This window comes from Colossoma macropomum, unplaced genomic scaffold, assembly GCF_904425465.1.
Source record: "Colossoma macropomum unplaced genomic scaffold, Colossoma_macropomum, whole genome shotgun sequence".
Classification (NCBI taxonomy): domain Eukaryota; kingdom Metazoa; phylum Chordata; class Actinopteri; order Characiformes; family Serrasalmidae; genus Colossoma; species Colossoma macropomum.
Window position 1 is genome coordinate 6111933 of NW_023494794.1, and position 23602 is coordinate 6135534.

The 23602-nt window shown below is 38.3% G+C and overlaps 1 protein-coding gene across 2 annotated transcripts in view; it reads right to left on the reverse strand.

The window, feature by feature from the left end:
- Positions 1 to 23602, reverse strand: part of LOC118814384 (ras-specific guanine nucleotide-releasing factor RalGPS1) — a 218351-nt gene that overhangs the window by 134906 nt on the left and 59843 nt on the right. For both annotated transcript variants that reach the window (XM_036579967.1, XM_036579966.1), the window contains exons 5-7: positions 17490 to 17573; positions 4700 to 4789; positions 2021 to 2113 (exon numbers count right to left, since the gene is read on the reverse strand). In XM_036579967.1, the coding sequence (XP_036435860.1) occupies positions 2021 to 2113; positions 4700 to 4789; positions 17490 to 17573 (267 nt within the window). The remainder of the gene's footprint in view (positions 1 to 2020; positions 2114 to 4699; positions 4790 to 17489; positions 17574 to 23602) is intronic.

Here is a 23602-nt window from a genome sequence, read left to right on the forward strand (position 1 = left end):
GTGCTATTGTGATTTTTCTGGAAGCATTTTTTGGGAGTGTCAATGGTGAGTCTTTCAGAAGTAAAGATGGGGAGGGGTTCACCACTCTGTGATCACCTCTGTGTGGCCGCAGCTCATTTAAAATGGACTGAGGGGAAGTGGAAAAGTGTTCTGTGGTCCAACAAATCAAAAATTGAAATTAATTTTGGAAATCATGGACACAGTTCAAAAGCCAGTATTCATGATGGTATGGGGGGCATCAGTGCACATGGCATGGGTGACTGGCACATCTGTGAAGGCACCATTAATGCTGCATGATATATACATGTTTTGGAAACATATGCTGCCATCCAGATGACGTCTTATTTCAGCAAGACAATGCTGAACCACATTCTGCATGTATTACAACAGCATTGCTCCACATTAAAAGAGTCCGGGTGCTAAACTGACCTGGCTACAGTCCAGACCTGTCACCCACTGAAAGTATTTGGAACATTAAGAAGCAAAAAATATGTCAAATGAGCCCCTGAACTGTTGAGCAGCTGAAATCTTATATCAAACAAGAATGAGAAAACATTTCACTTTCAAAACTACAGCAGTCGATCTCCTCAGTTCCCAAACACTTACAGAGTGTTGTTAAAAGAAGAGGTGATGAAACACAGTGGTAAACATGCCTCTGTCCCAACTTTTTTGGAACGTGTTGTTGGCATCAAATTCAAAATGGGCATATATTTTTCAAAAAACAATAAAATTTCTCTGTTTCAACATTTTAAATGCTGTCTTTGTAGTATTTTCCTTAAAAATATGGTTTACATGATTTGCATTTCATTGCATTCTATTTTTATTTACATTCTGCGCAGCGTCCCAGCTTTTTTGGAAATAGGGTTGTATCATTTCATAATGTACATGCAGCCTCTGTTAATCAAAAAACACCCATGACTGTTTCTACTAGCAGAATAAGAGATTTCAAGCAAGCGTGAGACCAGAGTGGGAGCTTGTAAAAGCAGAGCTGCTTGCACTTCTAAAAATCGCCGGTGAAGACCTCAACTTGTTTGACTCAAAGTGGCAGTATTTTAAAGTGTTTAATACCACAGTATACCAAATTACCAAATACTGGCACATGTCTCAACTCAACTAGTTTTATTTATGCAAATAAATACTTTGAATGAAATTGTTTATTTGACTTGAACACAACTACTTAGATCGTTTTTTTTCCCGATTTTCTCCCCAGTTTTACAGTATCTAATTCCACCCACTAGTTAGGACTCCCCTTCAATCACAGGATACCACCAGTGCTAGGAGGACGAAGGCTAGCACAGGCTTCCTTCTACTACACCTGTGAAACGCCACTGCATGTTTTCGCTGTGAACGCATTTTGAGGAAAGCGCCAACTGACAGTTCTGTTGCATCAGCTAACAGATGCCTGCACTGACTAGCATCGCATTGGGTGACTGGGGGAGACGGGAGGGCCATCATAAACTCCCAGACAGAGCGAGGCCAATTGTGCTCTCTTGGACTTCCGGCCACAGATGGCTGTAGCATCACCAGGGATCAAACTTGCGATCCCCCGATGACAGGATCAACGCTCGGGTTGCACCACTCAGGAGCCCCCTTTATGACTTGTTATCACATGAAGTTTTCTTTTAGATTGAACTGATGAACCGTTTTTACAGTGTAGAGCACAGCAAATGGTAAAATGGATTTTTGGATGCATAACAGAACATCTTTTCGCTGCACACACATGTTCTCCAGTCCAGCATGGGTAACAACAAAAAGACTTCCAAGACAAAATGTCAGTGACATCATTGGTGAAACAAAACTATGGCCTGATAAGCAGTAGCACAGCATGTATTCATACACTTACGAAAGCCAATCAAAGACTTCTGACTACCAAAAAAAACAATTCAGGTGCAGAGTAGAATTTTTAGCTAATTTGTGTTTGTGTTAAACTGAACCTTTAAAAAGTGTGGGGATGGAGGATTACAGACCATACACAGACATACTACAGAAGTTAAATGTTATATGACCGTGTGTGTCTTACCGCCCAGGTCTTGCTCAGTCTGAAGATGGGAGCACTCTGCAGAGCCGAGACTACAGACACCAGAGAGTGAAGGTTGTTCAGCTCCAGCAGTTTCTGCAGATAAACAGTAAATCAAACCATAGAACTCTGCATAAAAAGCACGACTAGGCAAAAACAGTCTCTTGTGTTAAATGCCTGGAATTTACATTTTAAGGGGCAATTGACACCCTCTGGATTTAATTTTCAGATTTGATTAAGATTTATGAGAAACTTTCTTCTACACACAAGATGAGTCACAATTATGAAATGAGATTCATCATGAGGGCCATGTTTTTTCCCCTCATTTAAAATATTTGGAACATTTTTAACTTTTGGGAGTGTTTTGATCCTGAGGCCTGGTTAATTTCAAACCCCACCTATGATTTTCCTATGAAATACAATACTGTAAAAAAGTCTATACTTCATTTATTTCAATTCCAGTCAAAACTAAGTAAGTTATTTATTTTTCATTGTCAGGAAGAAAAGCAGAAAACAGATTTAATTGAATAGATTTAATAGAACATTTCCACTCAACAACTAAACACAACACCTTTTTCAGTATTTTATGTGTTCACCCTGTTTTTTATACATTTCAGGAGACTTATTATCAGTGTTTCAAAGAAACCTGCAGGGGTATTTTTTTTACACCTCCCAAGTTCAGTCTTAGAAGTTGGTTATATTACCATATTTTCAGATCTAAAGCAAGATTGGAGCTTTGTTTTCTCTCAAGAATGAAGGCTTGAAGTACTCCTTATCTAATTGTGACAGTTTTGGTGGTGTACTAGGTCTTGCATAGTTATTAGGAGTCCCATTTTCTCTATACATTTTAATCAGTTTTTAAATTCCACTCTTAGAAACTCTGTTTTTTCCACTTATTTTCTTCTCTTCATCCTTATGCAAATGGATTATTTCTGATCTATTCTCATCAGAAATGTCTCCTAAAAAATAAATAGCTTGTACTCAATTGCTGATTTGACTGGAAATTAATGAAATGAAGTGTGATTACTAACTTTGAGCAGAGTACTGCATGTTCCTCTACCAAAGCAATGAAGGTGCAAAACCTGGAAAACAGAACTGCACTACTTTAAAAAAAAAAATTTACAACCTCGAAGTTATGCCAGTATAATAACAGGCTACAGTATATTAGCTCACTGTTTCCCAAATGCAGTCCTGGAGGCCAAACTGCACTACAGATTTATGTTTTCCCTGCTCTAACGATGATTCAGCTGAAGAAGGACTAATGATAAGAGACAGGTGCAGGGAAAACACAAAACTGTGCAGTGCAAGTGGGCCTCTAGGACTGGCGCTGGGAAACACTGCACTTGCAATTTAAATCAAGGTAGGGGAGCATTCACACAGCAAGCACTAATAAGAATCACCAAAAACTCTTCTTCAAGTGTTTGCCATAAAGTAATACCATCCTAACGTTTTTTCTAACTTGGACCCATAATATTTGTTCATATACAGTCAAGAAAATAATGAAACAAAAAATATTAAGGCATAAAACCCACAGCCAATATAAAGACATGTTTGTTGACCATTTTTTGTGGAATTCGAATGTAAGAGCAATTACTTTCAAAGCCAGAACATATGAAAATTGAGCTTGTCCTTATTTACAATACTTACATCAAAAATTATAATAGATGAAATTCACAAACACATAGAAAAAGCCACAACTTGATTTGACTTGACTGATCTAAACAGATTACCTCAGATAACTCAGGTTAACTCTATGGAAATTATACTTCATAACTTCCTAGTTACATCTTAACCTTACTAAGGCTCATGATTAATCACATTTTTTGTTATGTTAACTGTGATAATGACATTTGTGTAATTTGCTATATATATAAGTTAATGAGCTGTTAATGACAGGGCTTCTTGTTACAGTGGCGGCCCTAAAGCTTAGTACTGTAGTTTGCTGCTCATTGTTTTATTCCTAGGTCTCCCACATGCACTGCCTAATATAGTCTGCTGGTATTGCTGGCATTGGTGGTGTTTTGCTTGTAAATGATGCTTCAGACTGAATGTACTTTAATGATTCACAAATTCATGGCATGACAATAGCTGGAAATAACTTTTATGGAGAGAGCCATCAATGGAACAGGATGGAAAAGCTGTATGTGAATGACAGGGCTATTGTTGTGAAGTCATAGCAGCAAATGCTGCCCTATAGATAGCTGGTTTTCATCTGCATTAGTTATGATTGAATATGACTGCCACATGCCAAATATTCATTTAGTTGGCTTTATTGTTGTGTAATTGCCTTCATAAAGAGCACTTTCCACAGCTGTGGCTGTCTGACTGTCTGAAGGCTGGGCCATTTCAGTAGCCTAAATGAATGCAATTTGCCTATTCTTCACCATATAGAATTAGTTAGTTAATTTTCCTCATTATGCTGTATATTACTTATATATGCTAACTATTAAGTGATTGTTATTATTTTATTTAGGCTATTCATTCGTGGGATTTCTCTACATGCAGATAAAGAAACTGGGCTGGTTAACAGCCCTCGGTCATGTGTGACACTAAAAATTAACTCTACTGCAGTGTACCATAGGTATACAAACCTATACCTTAACATATACATACATAACAGAGAAGAAAGAAAAGTGAAAGGAAGTTTTTGACAAAATATCTGCAAAATGTCACTGACAGTACCTTTGCGATTTTTACAAAGTGGGTCAGGATTTCAGCACGGATCTTCAGTGTCTGAGCTGTGAGGATTTCTCTCACCAACCAGAAGCTCACCTAGAGAGATACAAATACCACACTTTAACAGATTGTATATGAGGGGATTTACATAGGCAATCGATACCAAAAGCTTATAGTCACACTTTCTAAGTAATTTATACTTTAAGGTGCACAGATTGCTGACATTCAATAGCGCACACTTGTATAATCTCCATAGAAAAGCCTAAGGTCAACATGTGCAATGCAAAGCGTTGGCTAGAGGGGTATTATGGCATTGGGCATTGGGCTGGGAAGCAGTGGAACTGTGTTCTCTGGAGTGATGGAATTCCATCCAGTAACTTCAGGATGAGCTGAAGTGGTGTTTATGATCCAAAGTCAACATCAGTATCCGACCTCACTAATACTTTTGTGGCTGAATGCAATCAAATCCTGACAGCAAAGTTCCAACATCTAATGCAAAACCTTCCCAGAAGAGGAGGGATAAACTCCACGTTAATACCCTTGATTTCAGAACAAATGTTAGATGAATGAAAAGAAATAAAACTAAAACTTTAAGGTTGCAAAAGATGACAAAGCAGAAAGCCATCATTTACATAGTATATTAAGTGTTCAACCCGGTAAACAGGTAATGCATTCAATACAACTACTTGTGAGATAGTAAATGCTTGGATAGATGCTCATTTAACAGGGACTTATGGAGCTTTCATAAATTATTTTCTGTGCTTTATTTTTTATTACATCACACGTATGATAAGAATTCCAGATGTAGGAGAAGGTTTTGTGTAAAGAATTGGCAGATATTGAAAAGCAAGGGTCAGCGGAGGTGATGCAAGAATATCAGAGAATATCACTGAGGGAATTCAAGTGAGCTTTGCTTTATTTCCATCTGCTGCTGGAACTCAGCAGAGACTTTTCCACCAAAGGGATTTTCAGCTGGAGTTGAACCATGACCGTCTTGAGGAAAACTCATTTCTGACTGGACAAAAACAAAAACGTGGTCATCAATCCTCAGAGAAAAGTCCATACTAGTTCAGCTTAAAGAAAATAAGAGGAAAGAGACAGGGAAATGAAAACATGTGACACATCTGAAATGGCAAGAAATGTTTAGTTTGTTTGATTGAAACTGTGCTGCAAATGAGAAGAATGCAGTTTTAGCTCAGCAGAAAATATACATGACTTCAAATCAAAACTGTCTTATGTTAGACTAAACAACTGCTTAGGAAGTAGTTCTGCAGAGCCATATGTCTTGTAACAAGAACGTCTGGGGACTACCATGAGAAATGTCCAGCTAAATGGTTGGTGGAAATGTAGACTTATTAGCGTGAGAATAAACTGAGTGTGAAACTTCTAAACCGATCCATCGCCTCATGAAGGTGGAGCTTAAAGTAGAGGAGCACTCACCAAAATTGTCAGACATAAAAAAAGCCATTCAGTGTAGTCTGCTGGTATTGCTGGCATCGACAGTGGGTTTTGTTTGTAAATGATACTTCAGTACTTTGGTGATTAACAGATTCACCATGGTAGTAGCTGAAAATGCCTTTTACCAAGACAGATGGATGTCTGTCTCCCATTTCTCTGCTCTCCACCCTGACCCTGGCTCTCTCACCTCTGCCCCCTACTCATCTCAACACCAATGAGCAGGATGCCAACAGTCTAATCGGAAGACAAAACAGTGAAAAACAAGTGAAAAAAAGACCCAGGGCCAGACTTGGTCTGTCCATCCACTCTAAAGTACTGCTGTGATCAACTAGCTCCAATTTTCACAAACATGTTTAACAAATCAATGGAACTTTGCTCTACTCCCATATGCAAACATATGCAACATATTCAAAACATCTACCATCATTCCAGTCCCCAAACAATGAACTTTACTGGACTAAATGACTACAGGCCAGTAGCCCTGACATTAGCAGTCATGAAGTTTTTTGAACGCCTAATCCTAGCCTGCCTGAAGGTCACTTCAAACCCTCGACTGGATACCCTGCAGTTTGCATACAGAGCTAACAGGTCTGTTGAAGATGCAGTCAACTTGGCCCAGCACTTTATTGTACAGCATCTTGACCGTCTTGGAACCTCTGTTTGTGGACTTCAGCTGGGCTTTCAAAACCGTGGTGTCAGAGTTACTGCAAGTCACTCCCGTCTGCCGGTGGATCGTGGATCGTGGAGTTCCTGACAAACAGGAGACAGCAGGTGTGGCTTGGAAAACACGTCAGACCCCCGGAACCTAGTACTGGAGTTCCACAAGGTTGCATGCTCTCATCCTTTGTATTTAATCTCTACACCAAAGGCTGCGTCTCCAAGGAACCAAGCTGGGAAGATCCTGAAGTTTGCACATGACACCACTGTGGTGGGCCTTAGCCAATGGTGACGAGTCTGCATACAGAAAGGAAGTCAAGCAGCAACCACCTGCTGTTGAACACGTAAAAGACTGCAGAGATGGTGGTGGACTTCAGGCGTAACCTCTCCTCCCTACCGTCATCCCCAACATTTTTTTTTCCAGGTTTTTATACCATTACACTCAGATTTACACACACTCCCACCAGACCTGAGTTTGATCATTCAGACATGCCAACAATCCAGTAAAAATTTGTGTGCACACAAATCAGATTTGACCGTACACAACTTTGATGAATCAAGGACACTGCAACCTAACCAAAGTTCTGGCTTTAAAACATTCTGTAATATGAGGGAACTGGGAAATTATAGATTGGTATTAACTCGTGTGATTTGATTTCAGGTCACCATGTTACACAGATATTCCACAGTAACTATAAAAAAGCTACACTTTACAGTGGACAGTTCCTGTGCAGTTGCTATGTATGTGTAGTGACAGTTATAGATAACAGTGGACATGGTAGTTACAGACTGCTGATCTAGACATTGCATCTGAAGTAATATAATACATTTTAATTGATTATATAAAATTTCCTTTTAAAAATGTGCTCTAGCTGTGCTACTAGCTAAACATTAGGAAAGTTGGCATTTCCTGTATAGATGCAGTGTAAATACTCTCATAACGTACAAACTCAATTCCAAAAAAGTTGGGGTAGTTTGTGAAATGAAAATAAAAACAGAAAGCAGTGATTTGTAAATCCACTTTGACATATATTTAAATAAAATCAGTGCCAAGACAAGATATTTTCTTATCAACTTCCTTGTTTTTTGGTAAATATGCACTCATTTTGAAACTGATGTCTGCAACACATTCCAAAAAAGTTGGCACTGGCCAATTTAAGACCTGGAATGTAGATAATGTGATGTAATCATGCTTGGGTATAAAGGCCTAGTCCTTGGCCAAGGGTAAGTCAAGGCTTGCCACTATGCCAAAAACGCATCAGTAAGTAGTCCAACTGCTTAAGAACAATGTTCCTACAGCGTACAATATCATCAAAAGATTCAGAGGAACCAGTGAAATCTCTAAGAATAAAAGGCAGGAATGCTTAATGCTAATAAACTCTCACTGCATCCACAAATGCAAGTTAAGACTGTTCTATGCACAGTGGAACCCATGTCACCAACATCCAGAAATGCTGACAACTTCTCTGAGCTCATGTGAAATGGACTAATGTGGTGTGTTGCTGCCTGACGAGTCATCCTTTCAGATTGTTTATGGAAATAATGGATGTTGTGTTCTCTGAGCCAAAAGAAGTAAAGAATCATACTGAATCATACCAGTGTAAAGTTCAAAAGCCAGGATTTGCGGTGTTTTAGTGCCTATGGCATGGGTAACTTACACATCACAACACATTAACAATACATCTGTGAAAGTACCATTAATGTGTGTGTGTGTGTGTGTGTGTGTATGTGTGTGTGTGTGTTTATAATTTAGTACAGGACAATTTATACAGCATTTCACATTCTGTCCCAGCTTTTTTTTGAAAATGGAAAAAAAGAAAAATCTTGCTGGAAAAAAAACAGTTCATACTATTACACAGCTGTAATTACATAAGAGAAAATGCTTTTACAACTATCAAGATACAGCTAGTGCACTTGAGAATAAAAACTAAAGTTAATATATGTGAAGTTGATATAAGCTATTCCACTGTAATTCAACAGTAATAGGCAATATCTCACCAGTAGTTACATTATTGTTGCAAGCATTGATCATATGCAACTACACAGTGAAAGATAAATATATAGTGGAACCAATTGCAGTTAAGCATGTTGATATGTGTCCAGAGGACATGTGGTAAAAAATAAATAAAAATACACATTAAAATAAACAAGGGAAAAACAAAGGGAAAACAGTTCCATTAGCTAATGATAGCATTTCATTAGCTAACCTGTTTTGCTAATGTTATTGATTGTACTCCGGACATTAAAAGAGCAGGGGCTCGAGGAGTTGAGTGAGTTTTTAAAGGGCGATGGATTTCACTGCAATCCAGCACCAAAGGTTTAATGAGTCGTCTGCAGACATATATTTTGGTCACAAGATCACGTCTGGCCACCCGAGACTACTTAAGAAGCAGAAATAAGGACATGCAACATATTGGTGATCACATTCAAAATATGGAGTTGCAGTTGACCTCTTTCAGTAGACTGCATCTGTTCTTAGTTAGAGGTGTCACATTAATCACATGTAATAGTCACGTCTCGTTCTGCCTGACAAGGCCAGGCAGATATGTTGGCATTGCACTCGCAGAAAGAGTGACATGCTAGCTCATGTTCACAAAACCATGAAATTTTCTTCTGACCGCTACCGCTGTGATCTTGAATGAGGTGTTTAAGGACAACTTCCAGAGTGAACCTCAAGAAATGTTCCAGCATAGGACCTTTCTCTGAGCAAAGACCTCTCAGTGGACGTTCCTGCATAAATAACTGTAACAAAACTGAAGAAAATCTAGAAAAAAGGTACTTCTGGTGTGAGAAAAGACAAACACAGATAACAAGGGGTTTCACTGGAGAGGAGAGACATGATATCAGACTGTGTCTTCTCACTTGGGTCATGGCATTCAAACCATGGTAATGCATGACGGGCGAAAAGCAAATCTTCATTGGAAATATTTACATGCTTTGTGACGTTCAAATAAACGTCCCCAGCCAGACTTCCAGAAATGTTAGCCTTTGTATTCCATCGAAGCATGAGGTCATTTCTTTGGAAAGCACTGCGCATCAGTCAGCGTCTGACGACCCAGTGATGAAGATAAGTCTGACTCTCACCATGACAACAGAGATCTGGCTCCAGAAACAAGCATATTGTATGTTGGAGAGGTCCCGAGACGAAATAAAATCAGAAGTTCTCCCCCGTCAACACTGCGAATCAGATTTTCTGAACTTCTGAACTGCCTATGATCCCTCCAGAGGCAGAGGTAATTCCATTGGCAACTCCTTCACAATGTTTTGTGTGCATGTGAAGTGTGTGTAACAGATTTTCCATTACATACATGTTCTTAATACTTCATCTTCCTTACTGGTGCCTGGGGCCAAATGTCTTCGACCATTAATGCTTCATTACTTTACTTCTATGGGAAGGCGCTGACTTGTTTATTTGCACAAAATATGTTTAGAAGAAAATGTGGGTCTCTGAGGTTAAATTATTCTGGAGGTGTTTTTGTGTAATGTCTGAGACTTTCACAAGGGTGAGAACATCAATGTTAAAATATGGGAACAGTGTGTGAAATCATATAGATGTCCGTGTGTTCAGAAAGATGTGGAGGAGAACAAGACCTGCAGTCAGCTGTGGGCTGTTCAGAATAAAAAGTGCATACAGTTCTCTCACAAAGTGTATGTGTTTGAACTCATGACACCCTAAGGAGTCATAAATATGTGCGTGTACTGAGAAAATACAGTGTCAGCCATTCAGGCAATGATGTCTTTCAGGCCTTTCAGGAAGTTGTAGCCGCCTTGAAGTAAAGAGTAAAGAATGTATAGCCCTGAATTTTGTCTAAATAGGTGAGAAAAACAGCACTGTGCAAAGGTCAGACACCACCCTTCATTTATTTCATCTCTAGTCAAAACAGGCAAGAAGTAAAGGACAGTAAGTTCAGTTTTGGCCCAGGCAGAAAACATATATTTAACAAAATTAAATAGAAACCTCAACTATTGCATATAACTTCACATTTTCAGTTTTTAATATGTCTACACTTTGTCTTTATTAGAGCTTCCGTTCTTTCCAGACCATCAGCTTTCAGATTCAGTGAATTCAGTGACAGCTTCTGACAGCTACACATCCTTTTGAGTTGTCTTCTCACAGTGGAAGGTGGACAGTGGATTTTTATAGAGTGGAGCTTGATTTTTCTCCTATATCTCAAACTTGAAATCTTTAAGTGCTGTTTATGAGATGATGACAGTTTTGTTGGTCTACCAGGTCTTGCATGGTTGTAAGGAGTCCCATTTTCTCTATAGCTGCGTTCCAAAAGCTAGGCTGTGGTCCAGTTGGGTTGCATTACTAGACCGCTATGTCTAATCAGAAGAATCCTTTGAATAGAGCCAAGAAATGCAGCCAACTTTCTGATGATTTCCGAGGACATTAGCAATACTTCCGTGGATGCTTTCACTGCGTTTCTGTATCATTACGGAAACGAAAGAACCATGTTGCACATATCCAGGGCAATCTGATATGCTGTTTGCTGGAATGGAATGGGATGGTCTTACTGGTCACCAGCAAAACCAGCATATGTTGTATTCTGGGTGCTGGTATGCTGGCCAACCAGCATGCCCATACTGGGTGACCAACTAAACCAGCAGCAGACCAGCATAAGCCAACAAATACCAGCTTGGAATGTATGCTGGTCTGTGCTGAATGTTCTGCTGCTGGTTTAGTTGGTCACCCAGTATGGGCATGCTGGTTGGCCAGCATACCAGCACCCAGAATACAACATATGCTGGTTTTGCTGGTGACCAGTAAGACCATCCCATTCCATTCCAGCATGTTCCAGAATGTTCTGAGCAGGCGGTCCCTTCTTTTAAAAAGCTAATCAATGGAAATTATCAGAAATTAAAAATAAGACATTTATTATATGTAAAAATGTTTGCTGCTTTACTACAAAAGCTATAAATGTACTCTCAAGACCTGCCTGTGTAGTTGGTCATGGGAGCATGGAATCCACAGCACCCATTAAAGCTCCACTATAGATGTTGAGTCTTCAATTAGCCCAGTAAACTAGCAAGCTACAGTTCATATTAGACCATAGCAACAACTGGGTAGTTCATCTAAAAATAATGGCAAAAGAAGTAATATTAAAATGGCCAATTCCTGTGATGGCTTATGAGGGTATAATGAGGAATGCTAACCTTGCTCTATATCTGCTAAACAGGCAATTGCTTGCACAGCACACCTGAAGCTAACAAAGTGCAACAACAAAACAACTGAGTTAGTACTAGCATTCAAGCCTGGGCAGCGTATATGCATGGATTCCAGGGTGGGGCTTTGGCAGGAACACTGTATTTGTTTGGCTGTTGAGTTTCCAAGTATTTATCATTTATCATTGAGAGGCATACCACAGAAAGCTTTATGTATGCAGAATTTCCCATAAAGCATGTCATCATATATAGTATGGGAAAATGGAAAAATGGAAAAAGAGACAATTTAACAAGCCCCTAAGACCCTATACTCTTCAATCCTAAACCAGAGTTAAGCCACAATTAAACTTGCTCTGGCTGGTAAGTTGAGCTTTTCAGCCCAGAGCTATTCTTTTTGTTCAAGCAGAAGTGTTTCTAACAGAAGGGCATGACATCATTGAGGCAGCTGTGTTTAAAGTATACCACATAGCTTTACCAGATAAATGAGGCTAACTATACACTGATGTCATAGCCACATCAACAGCACATTTCCAACTCATTTACACATCGTATCGAGTCTGGTTGGCATGGAAACATGAAGACAACATGGGCCTAGCACTCAAGAAAGTAGGTCTAAGATGATACATTTTCCAAAGACAAAAAGAGCAACCCACAGATACGACACTACCTACACTGCAGGTAAAGGTGGATCAAATCTGACTTTTCTGTTCATTTGTGACAGATTGTGTTTTTAAGAGTTTTAATGATGGTGCGAACGGCAAAGAGCTCACTGAACCTGATATTTTCTTATTTGGCCCACTTTAAGTAGTAAACTGAATATACATCAGTATTATTATAGTAATGGTGGAAATGTAAAACAAATGATCATACTTTTCCTTTCGTGCTCTCCCTCTGCTTCTCACAACCACACAGGCACAGGTAGCCGCATGGGACAAGCAGTGAATGCTCTATGATGGTAGAATTGGGATTATTTCCCTAATTAGGCAGTCTGTGTGGTAGTTTATTTAATACTAATACTAGTAGTATACTAATACTACTTTTATTACACTGGTTTTTACTGTAGAAATCACAAACAATTCCCCTTTTTAAAATCACAGCTATCAGTACTGGTATAGGGATATCAGCCTTGGTATGACTTGGTATCGAGTCAAAAAGTAAATTAGTGGCATCACCCATCCCTGCTTCTAACTGAATCAGTTACCTTACTTTGTTGAATATAAAGTTCATCAATGAAAGAGCATGAAGCATTTGTTTACCACTTGCAGTTTTCTAACTTGAACCACTTTCAAGTCTGTAGACGCACCAAAGTATGTGAACACAGCACAAAGTGTTAACTTGTATTTAGCTTTATAAAGGCCATGATTTTAGAATTTCTGTTTTGATGCTTTTACTTGTTTTTCTATTGTTTTTAAGGCTTTCAAAATCATCAGTAAATAGAAATGTTTAAATCATTATTCAAAACAATGGGTATTTTTGCAACAGCATTCATTTGCCCCAACAAAGCAACATAGCCTTAAAGCCATTTCATAATGAGTTGGAAAAAAAAGGAAAGGAAATTAAATTAAAAAGCAACATACACATTAACACTAATGCTGTCATCACTTCAGAGCCCATGCCAATTAATTGCTCTGAGTTTTAAGCAGGAAATTAAACAGAGACTCACATGTACACACACACACACACACACACACACACACACACACACACACACACACAGAGTCCGCTTTATAGCGTTCAAGCTGTGAGTTGGTCTTGAATTTTTGTTTTTAGCAGAATGGCCTGTGTCTTTGAGCCACATTGGCTAAGAGAAAAAATTCTTTTCTTTGTTGTTGTTGTTGTCTTGACTACTCCTTGTTTTCTTCCCCTTTGTCTTTTTTGTCTTCCTCTTTGTCATTTTGCTGAATGCATAAATGAAGTAAAACCAGATCTCGAGCTTTAGATGTATATGCAGATCAGAACAATCATGTAAATGTCATATCGCGATACTTCAGTTTTCACAATGCATGATATATCACATTATTTACATTTTCTGACATCTGATGAGTTGGAACAGACAAGGCAGTGCCACATTTGATTATTCACTTCACATACTAGGCTGCAATAAATACAATTACATTTACATTTATGTTACAATTATGTTACAATTACATTTATTTAAGTTCTTATCCACAGCAACAAACTACAATACAAACTACAGTACAAACTACCCTTAAGCTAAAAGACTACCAGAACTGAAAGCCTATGCTGATACCTGGAGAGAAAGATACAGAATTAAGGTATAGAGTAAGTGCAATACAATGCATTTCAATAAGTGCTTGATTAGTTTTCTCTTAAGTACTTCACAAAGTGATGGGTCTTTATTCAATGTTTGAAGACAGTGGAGGTGCCTGGGTGCCAAGACAGAAGGAGTCTTGATGCTTGTCTTCCATGGATCTTGAAGGATGGCAGGTCAAGCCGAGGTGTATTTGAAGCTCGAAGGGTTCAAGGTACAGATCGAGTTTTGACCATTGCCATCAGGTAGGGAGCCAATGGTCCATTTTTGTCTTTGTGGTCAAAGTTTTAAATCTAATTGCTGTGCCTTTTCAGGACTAATTGTGCTGCCTTTTTAATAAAACAAGCACCAGCCATCTACGACATGCTGTGACGTGATGTAATTTATCAAGATAGCAATAAATACTGTCATATTGCCCACCTTTAGACTTATATAGTGGAAAGAAAAAAAGATTAATTCTACTTTTCATGGCTGTTAGAAATCACTGAACAAATCAATAAAGGATCCAACCATATTCATTTTCATTGGTTGTCATAGTTTATTTTCCTGCATGTTGCAAAAAAATAGGCTTGATGCCCAATTTGCTCTATGCCATGCTGCCACACTGCTCGCACAAGCTGTGTGAACACTCTAACTTGTTGACATGAGTGTCGAAATGAAAAGCAAGCATGTAGTATGTGAGACTTTTTCTTGATTATTTCATTTCAGCAAATTATTATTCATTTAAATAATGACGCTAGAACATTTCCAGCCAATTAAGAGCACTGGTATCACTATAATTGGGGATTGTCAACAACGCTCTGAAGTTATGAAGTGGCATAGTGGCAGAAGGTACAAAAACTGGTCACAGAAACTGGTCATTATTTACCTGTTTATACAGAGTTCTGTGAACGTAGAAGAGGTATGCCTAGGGGAGTTAAGCAGGTGGTAAGAAGTTTACTGTATGGGATATGATACTGTACAGGAGCTCTCACGCAAACAGGCTCTTGTGTGGGCTGGACATGAGAGCCTAGAGCGCCTCTATAAAACTGCAGGCCATCTTTCCGAGGCCCAGATGCCAGCTCATCATGTTAAGCTTAATGATGTCATAAAAAACAAAGACAGCGACAGCCAAGAGTGAGGGAATTCTGCATTATGAACATGAAAACCTTCTTAGCAAGCAGAATTCATGCTTCAGGGAAGAAGAAAAAAGACAAAAAGTGTAACAGCCCATTCAAGTTTGCTCTCAAGCTACGCCTTGGATGAAAATTACAAACAAATCCTCCTCATTGTGGTGAATCTGAAGTCCAGAGTTTGCCTTCAGATGGCTTTACCAGCTCTGGGATTGGAGACAACTGAGTTAACACAACTTTGAAATGTTTTAAACATCATATATACAAAGTTGAAGTTGAATAACTGCCTTTCGTTTAAAAAGACATTTGGGTACTATTAAATTACGGCTTACTGTACATTAATTTGGTCAAATGCCCAGTTTCAAATCATTACATGCACTTCGTCATTTCTCCCTCAGCTGTGTATATTAACACTGCCACCTGCATCTAAATGAGAAACAGCTCTGTGGAGTACGTGCCAAATGTAGAGCAATAAAAGGTTCCCACGCCATGAAAAAAACAAAAAACAAAAACAAATAAAACATATTTTACCTGCAGTCTTGTTGTGGGTATTTAAGAATTTATATTTATCCTCTACAGAGAACACAAAATTATATTCAGTTATCATTGTATTTGCTGAACTTGGCCTGTGCAAAAAATATTGCATATTTTATATTTTAATGTGTTTTTATTTGTTTTGTTTTTTTTTGTTATATATAGCTTCTGTTAGAAGAAAACCTCGTATCTCCATTTTTGTCGTTGTTCAGTTTTTGACAATTTGAAAAGACTGTTGTTCTTCACATTGTGTGTTAATTTCACGATGAATGGAGCAAAAGAAACAGCCCATAAAAAAGTTTTTTTTATTTTTAAAGTCTGCACTTTAACTTCATTGGAAAAAAAGTCTGGTTCCATTGACTTACATTAAAAGTAAAGTAGGTTTTCATTTTGGAGATACAAGGTTTTCTTCCGACAACAGCGATATGTTAAGCTTGGTAAATAAATAAAAACTGAGCAATAAAATTTGCAGATATTAAAGTTTGCTTCCTGTAAAGCAGGGGTGTCTGATCTTAACCACAAAGGGCTGGTGTGGCTGCAGGTTTTCACTCCAAACAAGCTGGAGCTCACCTGACTCCCTTTGTTTAATCAGTTTGTCTTATTCTAAACATTTCATCAGATGATCTCCTGCTTTGTTGGAGTGAAAACCTGCAGCCACACCAGCCCTTTGCAGATTACATTGGACACCCCAGTTGTTTTTCTCACTTACAAAAACAACAAAACATATAATTTGCCCAGGGGTGTTCAAACTTTTGCACATGACTGTACAGACAGCATTAGAATCATCAAACTTGTAACTTCAGTAGCAACCTGTATGAAGGTTTATCTAGTTCTTCTATATTTCCCATAAATTTCATAGAATGTGAACAGGTACAACATGCCTAATAAACTGGCAAATCAGTGTATGTCCTCAAATCAAACTGTGGCTAACTGACATGCTGATAAAGTCCCCAGGGTACTTTCAGCCAGTTTAAGAGACCACTTAGGGGCCACCTTACCTGGATTTGAAAACACACATGAGCTAGTGGCCCACCGCACTACCAAAGCATGTCAGAACAGCCAGGCAAAAGCCATGCATACAAATCATTGTTATTTCCTGGCACTGGGGAGCCTCCATAGGAAAATTATCTTCTATCCAGCATCCAAAACGTCAGCAGCGGCTGGTAATGAAGACTCATTTGCAGTTTCTCAGCTTTGAAACAGCTCAGGCAGAAAGAGTGGTTTAAATTATGCCCAATGAAGTGAAAACAAGAGCGGGTCACAGCAGAAGTGTTCCATTACACAAGAGCTCTTAGTCTTATCATCAGTTCTCCTGAACATGAAGCCTACAGCAAATAATTGCTGCTTTCAATTTGCAGGGTATTTTAATGTGGAAGGCTTTGGAACAAATATAGTGCAAAACAGAAGTTTGCAAAGTAAAGAAAAACATGTCATGTCGCAGCATGTACCTCAATTACTGACCCACAGCATAAAACTCTCTGCAAAGAATTGACAGAACTTAAGAGGTGGTCCAATAAATGTCTCTGTAAAGCTCCCGAAGGTATATGTATAATGGAAACACGCTCAACTGGGTAGTATTTAAAAAGATTTGGCCTACCTGGTTGAACCTGCGTGTGAAGGCCACTACATTGGGTGCCAGGATGTGTTTCTCTTTCCTGTTCCAGCCACAACTAGCCAGCTCCTACGTGAGAAAACAAACATGAAAATGTATGTTAAAAAAAAAAACTGACTTTTTAAAAAATTGACAGGTTACACAAGTTCCCCTATGATTCATGTCTAGACTCAATCAGCTAGAGAATCTCAACCATTTTACACTGTATGAATCTAAGTTAACGCACAACAAGCATCTAAAGTAGGTAAGTAAAGCAGTTTGCATGTAAAGCATTCAAAACTTAGGTTCATCAGTTTAAACAGCTTTTTCTTTTCTTTAAATGTAGTTGATCAACCAAGAGATGTCAGCAGTCTGAAGAGGTATATTGCTTGTTATGTGTTTCAAGTTCTGAATCTAGCTTCAAGGCTAACATAGCTAGGAAGCAGGTGAAGCGTATACCCCTCAAATTAGCATTGTGCAAATGTCATGCCTAAATCATCAAACACTCGCCTCAAATCGCATCAAGTCATTCAGGAATCTCAAACATGCTTGCTTCTATGAAATACTGTCATCTATAAAAACAGAAGCAGCCACTTTGAAGCCTGAATGCTGTTAGCGCTTAACAAATCTTGGCTGACTGATTGCATTTGGGGTAAATTTGATTATTCACCAAACTAAATTTATATGGCATCAGTCAATTTTTCTTTATTCTTCAATATAGAGTGTATAACTCTATAAGTAACTGAACAGAAGGAAAGAGTCAACGGGGTAAAAGTAATCATATATTGAAGAATGTAAAGAAATGTTCTTATTTTTGGTTCTACATTCCAGCAAATTAGATATGATACAAAACACTAAAATTAAAGAACATATTGTGAGCTTTCAGTTGATGGTATTTACATCTATGCAGAGTAAAATATATAGAAACCAAAGTCACTTTTATAAACAGCACCCCATTATGGATTTCTGTATGTAACTAGAGAAATGAACAGCCTATCAACTATGTTTCTTGTGATAAGGTGAAGGGCTTCTATTGACTTCTGAGGCATTTGGTTAAAAATGATTTTGTGATTCAGTTCTCTTGATGTGTACCTTTACAATAGAAACAGGATAGTCTGCACTTTAACTTCATAGTCACTCTTTCACTTCAAATACGGTGCATGAGCACATAACAAAAACAACCAAAACTGTGTCACTGGACAATATTTTATGGACTGCTCTGTATGTCTGGTCTGCTTATAAATGCAGATAAAGAATAAAACCATAATACAACATCATGGTACTAATATAACTGTTGCTGTATTATAAAGCTATAATGAAAAATACAGTAATGAACCTGTCATATAAAAAAACTATAAACTTATGTATAATGTGTATTATCCTCTAGGTTACTATAAACTGTCATATAACTACGGTTATAATGAATTTAAGAACTCATTCTTTAAAGGCTACCAAACCAAAGGACCTTATAACACATTCATAAGCACTAAATAACATATTTATAAAGCAGCATTCACAAGCAATGGAATATATTAAAGGACAAAGCCCCATACAGAGATGTTGTTACAATACGTGCACACGTTGTTGTTAATTTCAAACAACAAATATACAAGCCAGGGAACTGGAACTGACTTTCACAGAGAATGATTCATGAAAAAGCCCTGTTTTTGCTCAGTCTAGTCCTTCTTTTATAACCATAAATTAACCAGGACAGAACTGGTGATGTCACATGTTCATTTTAGCTTTATTTATGATCGCTCAAATCTTTGGGTTCACTTTGTCACTCAACAGAAATCCAAATCAAGATGATTATTTTCAGCAACACTCAAGGACCTAGCACTTTTGAAAGCAGCTGGAGATTTCAGACATTTCATTAGTCTAGTTTATTTGATTTGCACTTTCCTCATTAGGGCACTGACACTAACGAATTGAAATTATGCACCATACCTGCAAATTGTCACAAACCATTACTGTAGCAATTTGAAGAAAAAGAAAAAAAAGGGGGTATCTCCCCACCCACTTGAATCTACCATCTTGGACAAAGAATAAGAGTCTATCTGACCAAGGAACACAGAAATAACTTCAAGTATCACATAAATACGAATATGCACAAAGACCATCAGTTCTTCTGTGTTTCTCGTACAGTCTGTGCCTCAGTAGAAGATGAATAGAGGAAAAGAAAAGTGCCTCTTTCCAGTTGGCAACAATGTTCTCTCAGAGGTTCAATAATACAGTGCTCTGAGAAGCTCCTTGTTATGAGCGACTATTAATCTTCAGGGAAACGGACCATGATAGACATTTTCATGATAAACATCCACTGTTTTGTAACCCAGAGCCTGCAGTCCCACAATGTAGAGAGAGGTCAAGAGTCCAGTTTTGTCCCACTGGTGATAATTAAGCCTAATTCTCAGTGGCACACAATACTTCACAAAGTCTCTTTCACAAATATAAGTACAGAGGCATGTGAAAGTTTGGCCACCCCTGGTCTACATTTCTGTTGGTGTGAATTATTAAGAGAGGTGAAGAACTGATCTCCAAACGGCATAAGGCTAAAGACGAAACATGCTTTTTGAACATTTCAAGCAAGATGATTTTTGATTTGTAAAATTTTAGAGTGAAAAAAGGAAAGGATCACCAAGAAAAAGTTTGGGGACCCAAGATGTTTGAGCTCTCAAATAACTTACAAAATACTCTGACTCTTCAAACCTTGTCCCAATCATCAGCTGCCATGGGCTCCTCTAAGCACCTGCCTAGCACTGAAAATTAAAATAACTGATGCCCACAAAGCAGGAGAAAGCTACAAGAAGATAAAGTATTTTCAGGTAGCTGTTTCTTCAGTTCATAATATGATTGAGAAATGGCAGTTAACAGAAAGGGTTGAGGTCAAGTTGAGGTCTAGGAGACCATAAAAACTTTGAGATAACTGCCCTTAGGATAATAACAAATCAAACCCCCCGTTTGACTGCAGAAGACCTTCATTAAGATTTACCAGACTCTGGAGTAGTGGTGAACTGTTTTACTGTTTTACCTCACCACAAAACCATCAGCATCAGAAGTTTGCAAAAGAACATTTGGAAAAAAGTCCTGTGGACTGATGAAATTAAAATATTAAAAAGCTAAAGATGAGAAGAGAATGGCTTCTACAACAGGATAATGATCCTAAACACACCTCGAAATCCACAATTTACTGCCTCAAGAGTCCCCTAACCTAAATGTCATCAAAAATCTGTGAACAGACCTCAAAGGAGGAGTGTATGCAAGACCGCCCAAGAATCTCACAGAACTAGAAGTCTTTTGCAAGGAATAATGGGTGAAAATTCCTCAAGCAAAAATGGAAAGACTCTTAGATGGCTACAAAATGTATTTACAAGCTGTGATACTTGCCAAATGGGGCGTTACTAAGTACTGACCATACAGGGTGTGCAACCTTTTGCTTCTGGCCTTTTTTCTTTTTTGATCTTTTGATCTTTAAATTGATTCCTTTTGGAAATCAGGTCATCTTTTACTCGCTTAGCTATTCACAGTAACAGAAATTGTGACCCAAGAGCCCAAACTTTTGCATGTCACGGTACATACATAAGAGTAGCCATCAGAGCCACTGCAGTTTGAAATTTCAAATGTCAGAGAGATGTCTTTGTCTTTCACTAACTAATTCTACACAAACTTATTAGTGTTTGACTATTTCTTTAAATTTGCCAAAATTAGCTAACCACTAACTTAGATGCAATTCAAAGATTCTGCTTAGTGCAAAGTGTTATGTTTGATTTGTTATAATACTGGTGCACAAAAAAGGACATATAGGTGCATATACACATCAATTCAGACACAGTGAAACAATCACGGAAGTGCTGTTCCCAAATCAGGTGCTTGATCATGAAGCAACAGGTTTGTATAAAAGGCAGTAAATCCCATCGCATATCAGGACTTTTATGGTAAATGCTTTATGAGTACTGGCCCAGCTTTTTTAATAGGCTTCACAAAAAGCTCAAAATCAATACCTTTCATGATGTTTACTTGCGGCATTTTGGACATAGACTCTCTTTGATTTGGCAGCTCTCTGCAAAACTGATCACACAATTCTAATAAATAAATTAATAAAAAAAATTAGAAGGTGGTTCAACACAAGGCCTGCTAGGCTCTGCCAGCTCTCTACAGCTCAAACAACAGCTGGAACACATCCAGCTAATAATACGAGAACACTGTGGGTCTGTAGGTCAGGATTTTAAACATATAGGCCATAGCACTAAAGTGTATGCACAGAGCTACAGATCACCCATGGAGCTTTAGGGTTTAATGGCGACTCCACAAACACACAAACCCCTCCTTGGCCAACACCTGCACTTTAGATCATGACGACAATGCACTCATGTTTTCCACTTGTACTTGTGGATTTTCTGTGGTCATTTTTGCTTCTCTCAAGATGATGCCCAGCTAGCCCTGCACCAGTCTAATTACTACACAGACATTTTAGTTTATTTCCCTAACGAGACTCTTAGACAGCATTATGACTAGTAATTATTCCAAGCATTAAGTGAGAAAAGTGGTCCACTTATATGTTTTGATGAAAAGAAGTAAAAACAACCTCTGCAGGAAACTATTTTTAAAAATTATTTTTGCACATTACTGCATGGTTAGTAGGACATCCTACTAAGTAAATACTTAGTAACACCCCCTTTGGTAGATATCACACCTTGCAAAAGCCAGGTAGGAGTTTTTCATTTCTTGCTTTAGAAATTTTTTTACCCACTCTTACTTGCAGAATGCAAGTTCATGGTGGACTTTGAAGCATGTTCTGGGTTACTGTCCACACCTCTGTCTTATCTAGATAATGTTTTGCATATTGTAGACGTTGACTTTTGTAATGAGGATAAGATTTCCTTTCGATGACTCTTCCTTCCATACATACCATGTTTGTGCAAGCAGCACTCCCCAGTTGAACAGTGCACCACCACTCCTGTGTCAGCTAAACCTTCCTGCAGGTCCTTTGCTGTCACATGGGGGTTTTGCTTTGCCATTCTGGCAAATGAGCAGTTCTTTCTAACCACTTCAGGAGGTGGTCTAAATGTTATACAAGTGCAAATGTATCTCCCAGTACTGTGATGGTGCCTCCTTCTGCTGCACATGTTAATCTACTTGACCTGACTCAGAGGAGTTTCCCCTCAGAGTTTAAATCAGCCTTTATTATCTTGAGCTAGTTAAAATAAAGTTTGGTTAATCTTTATTTCACCTCGTAATTACTGACCATTTCACTACAATCTATTACATTTTTTAACACGTGGCCCATGACTGCATGACTGTGTGGGGAGGGCATAAATTTCCCTAATAATACTCTTGATTTCAGAGGAAACAGTGGATGAGCAGATGTCTATAAATTTTTGAACAGATAGGCCAAGCGCTTGTTATTGTGTGTGTATATTACACTGAGTGCATCAAAGCCAAGATCTTGTCAACAGTATTTACTGTATGATCCTGATACACACACACACATACTCACACACACACACACACTCACACAAAGACACTCACACACTCACACACACTCACACACACTCACACACACTCACACACACACAATCTATGCTCTCACATTTTCATGTTAGAAGACAGACTGGTTTCATCATTTCCACCTTTCCATATGTTTCTATGAATTTCCATTGGTTTCTTCTTTCATTCTTTTTTCCCATCACTCAGACTTGATTTAGGTATGGACATTAATATTTATAGACCTTCACAATTTTTTGTAAAAGCAGTTTTTAAGTAAAACCTTATTTTTTAGAGGGGATCTTTATTTTTTTTATAAAGAAAAGATGGCAAGCAAAGCACATGAATCCACAGCTGAAGGTGATTAGACTACACCACTTTTCCTCACCATCAGCAGGTTCTTTTTTGTTTGGCCCATGTCTCCTGTAGTAGAAAGGCAAAATTCACCAACTCAAGCTAAGTGTAATTGCTACACCTTTTTGTTTGAAGTATGATTTTGGAGACTTTCAGAGGAGAAACTCCATCTGCCCTGTTCAAAGTCTTATGGACTACTACACTGGTGATAGTTAATAAGTTGTTGTCAACCATTGTGCTGTGTTATTTGGTACCACATACACTAGGCTTTACTTTAGGGGTGG